Source organism: Bison bison, unplaced genomic scaffold (assembly GCF_000754665.1).
Source record: "Bison bison bison isolate TAMUID 2011002044 unplaced genomic scaffold, Bison_UMD1.0 scf7180017864471, whole genome shotgun sequence".
Taxonomy (NCBI): Eukaryota; Metazoa; Chordata; class Mammalia; order Artiodactyla; family Bovidae; genus Bison; species Bison bison.
In genome coordinates, this window is record NW_011495032.1 from 30,607,516 (window position 1) to 30,621,088 (window position 13,573).

The following is a 13,573-nucleotide window of genomic DNA, read 5'->3' on the forward strand; positions in this document are numbered from 1 at the left end:
AAAAACCTCTTAATTTTCACTTCTTTGATCTAATGCTTTCACCTGTAAGAACTTGTCCAAAGGAAATAGCTAAAGGTACATGAAAATGTTATGCACAGTGGCATTTCATCAGAACACTCTTTATAATGTGAAAATTTAGATTCAAACAAAATGTCCAAAATAGTGCATTAACTAGGCAAATTATAGAGCATCTCTCTGATGAGATGCTACACAGCTACCAAAAATCATATTCACAAAGAATTTATTTAAGGATATGGAAAATACTCAACGTATGTTAAAATTTTAACATGAGTATATCATACACTGAAAACTACAAAACATTGCTGAAGAAAAGAAGATATAAATAAATGGAAGAACATCATATGTTCATGGACTGGAAGACTTAATATTGTTCAGATATGAATATTTCCCAAAGTGGTCTACAGATACAATGTAATCCCTGTAAAATTCTAATGATATTTTTTGTGGCAGTAGAAAACCCATCCTAAAATTTAGATAGAATCTCAAGAGATCCCGAATACCCAAAACTTTGTGTGTGTGAAGCAATTTTTAATTTTTATTTATTTATTTACTTTTGGCCTTACCATGTAGTTTGCAGGATCTCAGTTCCCTGGTGGCTCAGACAGTGAAAAATCTGCCTGTAATGCGGGAGACCTGGGTTCAATCCCTGGGTTGGGAAGACCGCCTGAAGGAGGGCATGACAACAGACTCCAATATTCTTGCCTGGAGAACGCCCTTGGACAGAGGAGCCTTGCGGGCTACAGATCATGGGGTCACAAAGAGTCAGACACGACTAAGCACACACAGTTCCCAGACCAAGGATTGAATCTGGAGCGCTGCAAGTGAAAGTGCCAAATTCTAACCACCAGACACAGGGAACTGCCCAGAAACAATCTTGAAAAAGGAGGACAAAGCTGACATTCTCACACTGATTTCAAAATTACTTCAAAATTACACTAATCACAACAGTGTGGTACTGGCATAAAGACAGACATATAGACAAATGGAAGAGTAGAGAACACAGACACAAACTCTTACATATACCGTCAAGTGAATTTTGACAAGGTTCCCAAGACCATTCAATGAAGAAAAAACAGTCTTTTCAACAATGGTACCGGGAAAACTAGATATCCACATGCAAAAGAATGTAGTTGGACCCTTACCTTACAATATGTATTATACAAAAACTAACTCAAAGTGAATTAGAGACCTAAATATAAGAACTAAAACTAAAGAAGGAAAGAAGCAGGTTGCCCTGACTGGACTGACTCCATTTTTAAAAGAAAAGGAGCTGCATCTTACAATTTGGTGGACTTTGAACTGCATACCAGGGAGGCCATAGAGAGAAAATACTAACAGCCAAGCAGGCTTCCTAGACAGATAAAAACCAAAACAGGCAGACCCCGTACCTAGATCTCCCAGAGCCAGAAGGAAAGCAATGTTCACTATATAATCTTAACAATGTTTATTGATGTAGACTAAACTGTATGTCAAGATGTAAATCTATGGCTATAACCTGATTGTATCTCTTACTAACATTGTCCCCGGTGGACTTTAGAGAATGTGGGGATGTGGGCTTGGGCACATATACTTTGGGTATAAAAGGTTGTCACAAAAATCAGTCGGGGTCCCTGGCTAAAAAGGAAACTGCCTCGGACCTGCCAGTGTAATAAACTTCACTCCGCTATCCACGCTGTCCTTCTAAGTGAGTTTGCTTCACAAAACTACAAAACTCTTAGATGAAAACATAGAGGAAAATCTTCATGGGATTAGACTTGGCAGTGATTTCTTGGATATAACACTAAAGCATAGGCAATAGATATATTGGAGTCCATCAAGATAAAAACTTTTGTGCATCAGAGGAGTCTATCAATAGAGTGGAGAGGCTACCCAGGGAATGTGAGAAACTATTTGTGAATCATGTATGATAAAGGATTGATATTCAAAATGTACAGAGAACTGATACAACTCAGCAAAATCAATAGCAATGCCCCCTTAAAAAAAAAACCCAATTTAAAAAAAGGCTTGCCCTTTCTCTTCAATGAGGTGGCCAAGCAGCAGACTCAGAGATGCAGATCTTTATGAAGACCCTGGTGGGCAAGACCATTGCCCTTGAGCCCAGTGACACCACTGAGAATGTCAAAGCCATAATCCAAGACAAGGAGGGCATCCCGCCTGACCAACAGCATCTGATTTTTGTGGGCACACAGCTGGAGAATGGCTGCACTCTGTCAGAATACAATATCCAGAAGGAGTCCACCCTGCACATGGTGCTTTCTCTGCGAGGCAACATCACTGAGCCTTCCCTCTGCCAGCTCGCTCAGAAGCACAACTGCAACAAGATGATCTGCTGCAAGTGTTGTGCTCACTTGCACCCCCGTGCTGTCAACTGCTGCAAGAAGTGAGGCCAAACCAACAACCTGCGCCCCAAGAAGAAGGTTAAATAAAGCCCCTCCACGGGCTTCTCCTTTGACCGCAGGGTGGCCTCGTGCCCAAGCCCCAAGGCCCTGGGGCCTCAATAAAGTTTCCTTTTCATTGACTGGAGCAGTTAAAAAAAAAAAGTCTTGATTAGAAGCTTCTCCAAATAAGATAATACGGTGGCCAATAAGCACATGAAAAGATGCTCAACATTGCTAATCATTAGGGATATGCAACTAAATCTACAATGAGATACTTCATACACATTAGAATGACTATTATAAAAAACAGAACAGAAAATAAGTGTTAGTGAGAATGTCAGAGAAACTGGAAAACTTGTACATTGTTGATGGGACTGTAAAATGGTAGAGCCACTGGGGAAGAGTGTATAGTAGTTTCTGAAAAATTAAACACTTAATTATCACACGATTCAACATTTCCATTTCTAGGCATACTCAAAAGAATTGAAAGCAGTGACTTAAACAGCTATTTGTATCCCAATGATCATCGCAGCATTCTTTATTATAGCAAAAAGGAAGAAACAACGCAAGTGCCCTTTTAGGAATGGGTGTATGGACACACAGAATGTGGTGTATGTATAGAATGGAATATTATTCAGCATTAAAAAAGGAATACAATTTTGATGAATTTCACAACTTGGACAAACCTTGGAAACATTATCCTAATTGAAATAAGTGAGACACAGGACAAACATATGATTCAATGCATTTGAGATACCTGGAATAGATTTATGAAGAAAGAAAGTAGAATGGTGGTTACCAGGGGCTGGGGGAAGGTGGGAATGGGGAGTTATTGTGTAATGAGTACAGCAGCTTGGGATGATGATAAAGTTCTGAAGATGAATAGTGTTGATGGTTGCATAATGATGTGAATGTGCTTTATGCCACTGAATTGTACACTTAAAAATGCCTATAATGGTAAATTTTATGTATATTTTACTATGATTTTAAAAGTCTTCCATTAGCAACAAGAAAAAAGGGAATCAATTAATTTTTCAAAATTAATTTCTTGATTTTGATAATTCTACTGTGGGTTAGAACTCCATCCTCTCACTGCCAAAGGCTCTCTCCTTGGCTGGGGAACTAAGATCCCACAAGCTGCACGATGTGGCAAAAAAAAAATTTTTTTTTACTGTAGTTATAAGAAAACATTAAAATGGGATGAATCCTAGTGACTTAAATGGAATTAAAAAGCATTTAAAACAGTTTATTTTAACTTACAGTCCTCTTCCTCTTACTTTATAATAAGAGAATAATTAATAAAATTAATGTCTTAAGTTTTTTTTTATTAGTACCTTTCCCTCCTTGGGTTTTCTTCCTCTTTCCCCATTTACTCATTTCATTCTATCATACACCACCAAAGCTTACGTTTAAGAACTGGTAATATTTCAGGGTCTTTTTTAATGCTGGGAATTAGTGCTCTGGACACAACTGTGCTGTAGGCAAAACTTGTTAGGCTCTTTCCTTTACTCAACCTTCCTTGTATGTTTCCCCATTTGCAGCTAGCAGCTATGGTACCAGGGACACCAGCTTCAGGATAATACAGATGCTAAATATTGTGGGAAATGGACAAACTTTGCACTCTGATGATAGTGTTGAGCTGCTGAATCAACCATCCCTAAACCCTGGGCTACCCTAGGACTTCCTATCGTGTGAGTAGATTTCCATATTACTTACCCATTTGGTATGGTGTTTTGGCTAATTTCAGTCTAATGTATATAACTGATTCAGATCCATTTTTGGCCAAGGGATTAGGGTACATTCTAATTTGAGGAAACTCCGGGAGATGGTGAAGGATAAGGAAGCCTGGAGTGCTGTAGTCCATGGGGTCACAAAGAGTTGGACACAACTGAGTGACTGGACAACAACAACTAATCAAGCTTTGGAGGATGAGTAGTTCACCAGGAAGAAGGTGGGGAAGAGTAATCTGGGTGAGGAAAAGACGTGAGCAAATTCAAAGAGATGTGAAAATGCTTCATGTGCTTGGAGGAGATGGAGTAAAGGATGACTGGGGCCTGGCAATTGGAGAGGAAGTGGATAAGCTGTGGCCAGATTCTTGAAAAGGTAGAATTTTTCTCTGTGGGCAGTGGAACAATATCAGAAGTTTTTAATCAGGGAAATGACTTGACCAGACCCGTCTTTGAGTACAAACATAATCACCGCTCCTCCTTGCTACGATTCTAGCAATGAAATGCAAGACAATAAGCAGCAGGAGAATGTAAATGATAGCAATGTTATATTCCCTCTAACCCTATACAGGCAATATATTAATACATATATATACATACATACGGAGAGTATATATACACAGCTATAAATGTATATAACTGTGTGGCTATCATATTTGTATATATGTAGACAGAATACTTGGAGAAGGCGATGGCACCCCACTCCAGTACTCTTGCCTGGAAAATCCCGTGGACGGAGGAGCCTGGTAGGCTGCAGTCCATGGGGTTGTAAAGAGTTGGACACAACTGAGTGACTTCCCTTTCACTTTTCACTTTCATGCATTGGAGAAGGAAATGGCAACCCACTCCAGTGTTCTTGCCTGGAGAATCCCAGGGACGGGGCAGCCAGGTGGGCTGTCGTCTATGGGGTCGCACAGAGTCGGGCACAACTGAAGTGACTTAGCAGCAGCAGCAGCAGCAGACAGAATACTGGGCTTCCCCAATGGCTCAAGTGGTAAAGAATCTGCCTCCAATGCAGGAGGCACAGGAGATGCTGTTCAACCCCTGGGTTAAGAAGATCCCCTGGAGGAGGAAATGGCTACCCACTGCAGTATTCTTGCCTGGAAAATCCCATGGACAGAGCCTGGCGGGCTACTCACAAAAAGTCAGACGTGACTGAGCACACACCTGCATGCATGCAGGGAACGCAGCTGTGGATTATCCTATATATCTAATTCAATTCCTGGTTAGTTGCTTGCAGTGACCTCATGGTAAGAATCTGTATGCTAGTGCTGTCATTATTTTGACAAGAATCTTCCTGATTCCGTAATGGAAAATCTCTGATTTTCTGAACTGTGAGTTCTGAATTCTGATGTACTTCTATTATTAACTGTTTGAAATTAAAACTGGACCTTAGTTTACCTTATATAAAATGAGTGATCTAAGTTAGATAATCTCCAAGTCTGAAATATGTTAAATATCATATGAGTTCACTGCTCTATAATGACTTGCCTTCTACCCTCCCTCTCCCTCCCTCACTTTCTCCCTCTCTTCTTCTTTTTGGGCTGGGGGAAGGGTAGAGATTTTCCATTAGGAATTTCCTTGAGTCTTTGAATAAAGTTCTAAGCAGTTACGTTGGGAAAAGGTATGCTCTGTGTCAACCAGAAATGTGTATTGAACTACAAATAACAGAACACCCGTGACAGTGGCATAAAAAAAACGTGGGTTTATTTTACTCCCATTACGAGAAGTTTCAAAGTAAAGGATTGCTGGCCTTGTGTGATGGCTAATTTTATGTCAACTTAACTGGGATTAGGGATGCCCGGATAGCTGGCAAAACATTATTTTCGGGTGTGTCTGTGAGGATATTTCTGGGAGAGCTTAGGATTTGGATTGGTAGTCTGAGTAGAGAAGTTCACCTCTGCCTATGCCTTAGTCTGTTGAGGGCCTGCATAGACCAAAAAGGCGGTAGAGAGAGTTACTCTCTCCACCTGCAGGAGCTGAAACATCAGTCTTCTGTTCTCAGACATATCAGCACTCCTCATTCTCAGGCCTTTGGACTCAAGACTGAATTATTCCACCGGCTTTCCTGACTCTGCAGCTTGCAGACTATGGGACTTCTCAGCCTCCATAATCACATGAGCCAGTTCCTAGAATAAATCTCCTCATCTGAGCTTCCCTGGTGGCTCAGATGGTAAAGAATCTGCCTGCAATGCGGGAGACTCGGGTTTGATTCCTTGGTTGGGAAGATCCCCTGGAGAAGGGAATGGCTACCCGCTCCGGTATTCTTGCCTGGAGAATCCCTTGGACAGCGGAGCCTAATGGGCTACAGTCCATGGACTTGGAAAGAGTCGAACACGACTGAGAGACTAACACTTCCACTTCCTTTCATATCTATAGAGATCCTGTTGGTTCTGTTACTCTGGAGAGCCCTAATAAATAGCTACCATTGGTTCAGGGGCTTGACCACATATAGGCCAGCATTTCTGAAACTGTGGCTTCTCCCTCATGCTTGTCACCCCTTGAATGTAAAATGCCTAAAATAAGAGGGAACCTTAGGCAGCTATTCCCTTTCATCAGGAAGACAAAACTTTTTCCAGAACCATCTCCTCTCCTCATCAGCATTTGTCCACTTATGTTTCAATGTCCAAAAAGTGTCATGAGATCAGATAAGAATCAATATCAAACACTTAAAAAAAAAAAAGCAAACTAATGAAAGGAGAAAAATAGAGTCTGCCAGAGATGTGTGAACTTAACTTTTGCATACAACTTAGGGAATTTAGGGAATTTACGGAATGGCACCCCACTCCAGTACTCTTGCCTGGAACATCTCATGGACAGAGGAGCCTGGTGGGCTGCAGTCCATGGGATCACTAAGAGTTGGATACGACTGACTTCACTTTCACTTTTCACTTTCATGCATTGGAGAAGGAAATGGCAACCCACTCCAGTGTTCTTGCCTGGAGAATCCCAGGGACAGGGGAGCCTGGTGGGCTGCTGTCTATGGGGTCGCACAGAGTCAGACACGACTGAAACGACTTAGCAGCAGCAGCAGTAGGGAATTTAAAAATCTTCTGAAGCCCATTGTGGTAACTAGCTTCAGAATCCTTGATTTGAAAAGTGGGTCACACCATCTCTGAACCTCAATTTTCAGATCCTCACATCTCAAAGAAAAACTGGCGAGATTTCTAGCAAACTAGTCTGAAGCAGCAACAAGTTTAAAGGCCAGAGAATCAAATAAGATATGTATTATAAAAGTGTTTCACAAGCTGTAAAGTTCTGCTTCATATGAAAGCATAGTTCTAGTGAGAGAATTTTGTTATCTGAAGATCATACACCTTGATTTCCACTTGTATCTTCTGTGTGAGTATATAAATAAAATAATAAAATAAAAGTAAGACAAAAGGGAAAGCACAAGCAAACCAGTGCCAGGAAAACAGAAAATACTTTATTAGTTTCCAGATTGAGAAACGATGCCTTTATTTCAATAGATATCTATGACTCTTCTCAAGGAGCCCACTTTGGCATTCATGGCCCCCCAGTCATGGTAGCGCCTGTACTCCCCTGGCCGCAGCAGATACTGCCGCCCCCGGTAGTTGGGCAACTCATAGAGGACCCAGGAGCCTTCCAGCACATTGAGAGAGTGAATCTCATTGAAGTGGAAGCGGTCTTGAAGAGAGGAGCAGTCCTCAGTGATCTCTATCATCTGGCCTCTGTAATCTTCCCTCTCATAAAGTCTGAGCCTGTGAGAGCCAGCCTGGCCCATCCAGAGGTGGAAAGAGGAGAAAAGCAAACCATGAAATGATTCCAACACATTCATGCCATTCAGTTTGGTGAGGCTCAAGCCATTTTCAAGTATAAGGTAAAAATGAATTACTTCTGAATCTTTATATACTCCTCACTTTCAAAGGTGAAAATTCAGTGCCTTTTCAAGATCGTAAAGTGTGACTAAAAATTAAGAAGGAACTCTTGTACTTCAATACATTCATATATTTCCCAGGACAAACTGTTAACCATGTTCAGGACACTGTACCATAGAGAAACCAAAACTTTAACAGCTTATTACTATTTTTGCCATTTTGAAGATTTTTTTTAGTTTTTCAGGCATGCCTGTTTGAACAGGAAAATCAGTTTATGAAATGAATGATCCTACATTAAGTTTAAAATAAATCTTGGAAAGATCACCAAGGACTTAGATGCTTCTGAAGTCTTTCAGTTAAATGCTTGATTTTCACTTAATAATTTATGAATGAGGAAAAATGAGAAAGAAAAATCAGTCAGCCCAAGGACTGATTCAAAACTTTTCAAAAACCTTAGTGTTTTAACACACATGTGAACTCTGTGTAGCCCACATGTAAAATCTCTGTGTCATTCTCCCTTGACAAAAAGCACTTTTATTTGTACAGGTAGGAAAAACTAAAATATACAAGTGGGGAGCAAAAAGGTGAAAGGGTGTTATAAAAACTAACCCTTGTAAAAGTATCCTTTTCCACTCCTCTCTGCTCAGCAAGTAGCACCTAATTATTTTTCTTTGAAATATTAGTGATATTAGTGGTTTTTCTACAACTCCATTGTAAATAATTCCAGGTCAGGACCTCTATCTTATACATGCTCAGGGCTGCAAATGCATTCTTACTGAATACATATTTGTTGATTAACTGGTACCTGGGCAACAATTCATGGGGTTGCAAAGAGTTAGACAGGACTGAGCGACTGAACTGAACTGAACTGGGCAACAATTTGCTTTTGTTCTGAGCAAATTATATTGAACTAATATACAATAATATACAATAGCTTACTTTCCCTCTCAAACTCTGTTATTCTGAATGATCACTACTCCAAATGTTGAACCTCTGTCTGAAACTATCCCTTCTGAGTCCACAGGGCCCGGATCTGCTACGGAAATGGACTCACGTGGGGGATGAGGCGGCAGGAGCGGACTGAGTCGCTGAGGCCCATCCACTGCTGGTAGTCGGGGTAGTCACCGCGCCGCAGGAAGTACTGGGGGCCCAGATAGTTGGGCTGCTCGTAGATCATCCAGCAACCGCTGTCCACACGCACCGAATTGCAGCGGCCCAGGTAAGGCTGCAGGTTGGGGTGGTCGCTGCTGCACTCATAGTGGCGGCCCTGGAAGCCCCGGTCCTCGTAGAAGGTGATCTGCAAGGAAGGGAAGGAGAGGCTCAGAGGCCTGGCCTCCAGCCGGGCTGCGGGCCCCTCCCGCCGGCGTGGGGCTCACCTTCCCCATGGCTGCTGGACGCGGGGATGGAGTTCAGTGCGGTGGGGCCGGCGCTCGCTCTATATAGCGGGAGGGCTGCTGCGCTGGCAGAACAACACAAAAGGGGCCCCAGGGGTGAGGAGGGGATGTTTGTGTTCTCTTTTTACTCTTCGCTGTCAGAGTCCATGGGGCTTATTGTGGAGTTCGGTCCCATTCTCTCTGGAGTTTCTATCACTGGCTGATGCTAGATGAGACAGTTTGAAAAAAAAAAAAAGCAATCTGGGACATTGTCTATTTAATAATAGAAGTAGAGCTTCAGCCATTTCATATATATTCCAATTGTTTATTTCTATGAGTTGGGGAAAAACAAGAAAATGTAAGTGGCCCAACAAAAAAGGCAGAGTCTTGAAATGGCAAATAGAAATTAAGCTCTAAGAAGTATGTGCCATAATATTGAATGCTAATTGTTAATCAGAAAGAAATGACTTTTACTTAATATTGAAAATTTCAAATTAGTCCTTTAAGAGAGCTTCTTCATTAAAAAGTATAAGAAGTTATAATGTTTTACCAAGAGGGTTCCCAAAATGTCAAACTTTCTGTATGGTAAAAAACCAAAAACAACATATACAAATCTTTAGCATTTGGTCTAATTTTGTTGCCGTTGTGCATGGAAGTAGATTGAAGATTAGGTGTTTCATCTTGGCTACTTATAATTCAAAAGAGAGAATAGCTTTAAGATGCTTCATCTCAGAAAGAAGAAATAAAAGGAAATTTTCTATGATACAAATGAAGTTATTTATAAAACAAAACAGACTCACAGACTTAGCAAACTTATGGTTACCAGGGAGGGAAAGGTGGAGAGAAGGGATAGTTAGGGAGTTTGGGATGGACATGTGCACACTGCTATATTTAAAATGGATAACCAACAAGGACATAATGCACAGGGATCTCTGCTCAATGTTATGTGGCAGCCTGGATGGGAGAGGAGTTTGGGGGAGAATGAATACATGTGTATGTGTGGCTGAGTCCCTTTGCTGTCCATCTGAAACTGTCACAATGTTGTTAATTGGCTATATGCCAATATAAAATAAAAAGTTAAATAAAATAAAAGGGTAAAGTCTAAAAGTTCAAAGAAATAAAAAAGGGTAATGCATGTAAAACACAAAACCAGATTACCCCTTAGGTTATTGTAAAAGAACATCAAATTCCTAAGAAAACTGTTTCTGGTGGGCTCTAGATACACCTTTGTTCAATGGGGAGCAAGATTACACAAAGCTTTTGACTTAGAGGGAATTAACTGTATGAACACAAAGAGGAACTATAGCTGGAATGATATGGGTAGAATGAGGAATAAATATCTAGAAGCTGTGACTCTGGTCTTTAGAAAGCGTTTATCAGTCTGGAAGAGGATAATTTGATGAACTGGAAAGAGCACTGGAATGGAAGATGACCTGTGCCTTTAGCCTCTTCCATGTTCAAAGAATTAGTCACTCATTGAAGTATTTGTCTTTACTTTGGGTCTTAAATCTTTCAAAGTTGATATTTATGTATTAGATACCACTTATGCACAATATGATGTTTCAGTTCTTGTTATCCAGTATGAAAGTCATGTGTTTGCAGAATTACTTATGTTAGTCTAGTGCAGTATACTCAGCCAGAATCTAAAGAATCAAAATCATCATAATTAAAAATTTTTTAAATAAAAATGAAAAATAAAAGTCCATTAAAAAAATCATCATTTTACTCAGAGTTGTTTCTGTGGGGAGAGTGTAGATAGGTGAAAACAGTAAAATACAAGAAACAACCAGAATGCAGAGTCCCAGAGATTACCTAGAGAAGCAGTATTGGGATGTCAGTGGGGACCACTGACTCAGCTGACATGCAGCTACAGCTGAAATTTAGGATACAACTGAAGGCCTAAGGGACTTCCCTGGTGGCTCAGACAGTAAAGAATCTGCCTACAATGCTGGAGACCTGGGTTCAATCCCTGGGTCGGGAAGATTCCCTAGAAAAGGGAATGGAAATCCACTCCAGTATTCTTGCCTGGAGAATTCCATGGATGGAGGAGCCTGGGGGTCCATGGGGTCACAAAGAGTCAGACATGACTGAGCAAGTAACACTTCCACTTCCAACTGAAGGACCAAAACGAGGACATTTTGGGTTTGGCTTTTTTCATTAACTGGGAAGAAGAAAGGCTTTATTTCAGCCTGGGGGAAGAAATAGGGAACCATCCCCACCACCACCACCACTTCTCATACAATTGAAATGTAAATATCTTGTGCCAAAATGTGGCTTAATTTCAATGCTCTACAGAAAATTCTGGAGCTTCCATGGTGGCTCAGATGGTAAAGAATCTGCCTGTAATGCAGGAGATCCAGGTTCAGTCCCTGGGTTGGGAAGATCACTTGGAGAAGGGAACAACTACCCCCTCCAGTATTCTTGCCTGGAAAATCCATGGACAGAGGAGCCTGGAGAGACTACAGTCCATGGGGTCGCAAAAAGATGGACATGACTGAGCAACTATCACTTTCACAGAAAATTGTAGGAGTGACAAATGTACACAATACCGTAGTATGCTAAGTGAACATAGGTTAAGGCCTGACACTCCTTGCATCTGTGGCCAGAAGCAGAGCTCTGCACGAGTTGTCTGGGAATTGTCTTTGGAGGGAGGGCAAGAAAGAAGAAACATCCTGTTTCCTGAGCTCTGGTCCAGGAAGTAACCCTTAGTCACTCTATTCACATTGTTTCAAACAAAAGTGAAGAAAAAAGGGACTAGTTCAGGTTTGGCTTTTGTTGCATGCAGGTTTAATGATTTGTATAGCTAGTGTAAGTAGGTTAGTAAGGAAGGCACATTGAAAGCTGAGATAGATTGAAAGCTAAGCCTCTTGCTCCAAACAGTTAGCCAAAGTGTGGTTTTGAAGGGAACGTTTTTGACAGAAATTAAAAGTGCTACTCCAGTGAGCAGGCTTCCCATGTGGCTCAGTGCAGGAGACATGGATTCGATCCCTGGGTGGGGATGATCCCCTGAAGGAGGAAATGGCCCCAGTATTATTCTTGCCTGGAAAATTCCATGCACAGAGGAGTCTGGCAGGCTATAGTCCACAGGATTGCAAAGAGTTGGACATGACTGAGCAACTGAGCTTGCATGCACACACGCATTCCAGTAAACACACTAATGAAGAAAATGAAACAGCCTTATTGCCCATATGTATAAAGTTTGAGTAGTCTGGATGGACAATCAAACCATCCACTACATTCTCTTAAGCCAAAACCTAAACGAGAGTAAAAGAGAACCTAACTCTTTTCAATTCTATGAAGATTGAGAGAGGTGAGGAAACTGCAGAAATAAAGCTTGAATTTAGCAGAGGTTGTTCTTGAGGTTTAAGGAAAGAAGCCATCTCTATAATATAAAACTTCAAAGTAAAGCAGCAAGTGCTGATGTAGAAATTGCAGCAAGTCATCCAGGAGATCTAGCTCAGATAATTAATGAAGGTGTCTACACTAAATAACAGATTTTCAATTTAAATGAAACAGCCTTATGTTGGAAGAAGTTGCCACCTAGCACTTTCACAGCTAAAGAGGAGAAGTCAGTGCCTGGCTTAAAAGCTTCAAAGGACAGACTCTCTTTTTAGGAGCTAATTCAGCTAGTGATCTTAAATGAAGTCAGTTCTCATTTACCATTTCAGAAATCCTAGTCGTTCAGAATTATGCAGAATCTACTCTGCCTGTGATCTGTAAAAGGAACAACACCACAGACTGAATGATAGACCATCTGTTTACGATATGGTTTACTGAATATTTTAAGCTCACTGTTGAGACTTACAGCTCCAAAAAAAGATTCTTTTCAAAATAGTACTGTCAGTGACAAGGCATCTGGTCACCCAGTAGCTCTGATAGAGATGTACAATAAGATTAATGTTATTTTCATTCCTGTTAACACAACATCCCTTCTGCAGCCCATGGATCAAGGAGTGATTTTGACTTTCAAATCAGAGTATTTAGGAAATACATTTGATAAGCCTTTCAGTTCAGCTCAGTTCAGTTCAGTTGCTCAGTCGTGTCCAACTCTTTGTGACCCCATGAATCACAGCATGCCAGGCCTCCCTGTCCATCACCAACTCCTGGAGTTCACTCAGACTCACGTCCATCGAGTCAGTGATGCCATCCAGCCATCTCATCCTCTGTCGTCCCCTTCTCCTCCTGCCCCCAATCCCTCCCAGCATCAGTGTCTTTTCCAATGAGTCAACTCTTCG

At 41.1% G+C, this 13,573-nt stretch overlaps 2 protein-coding genes across 2 annotated transcripts; one reads left to right on the plus strand and one right to left on the minus strand.

The window, feature by feature from the left end:
- The first annotated feature begins 2,030 nt into the window (after positions 1-2,030).
- LOC105003706 (ubiquitin-like) lies at positions 2,031-2,549 on the plus strand. The gene has a single exon (XM_010861071.1). The coding sequence runs from the start codon at positions 2,070-2,072 to the stop codon at positions 2,403-2,405; it is 336 nt and encodes a 111-aa protein (XP_010859373.1). The 5' UTR covers positions 2,031-2,069; the 3' UTR covers positions 2,406-2,549.
- A 4,982-nt stretch (positions 2,550-7,531) lies between these two features.
- Positions 7,532-9,369, minus strand: LOC105003707 (gamma-crystallin D). Its single transcript, XM_010861072.1, has 3 exons — positions 9,342-9,369; positions 9,020-9,262; positions 7,532-7,862 (listed from the first exon to the last, which is right to left on the minus strand). Exons 1-3 carry the CDS (start codon positions 9,348-9,350, stop codon positions 7,590-7,592), a joined length of 525 nt encoding a protein of 174 aa, XP_010859374.1. The 5' UTR covers positions 9,351-9,369; the 3' UTR covers positions 7,532-7,589.
- Positions 9,370-13,573: the final 4,204 nt, after the last annotated feature.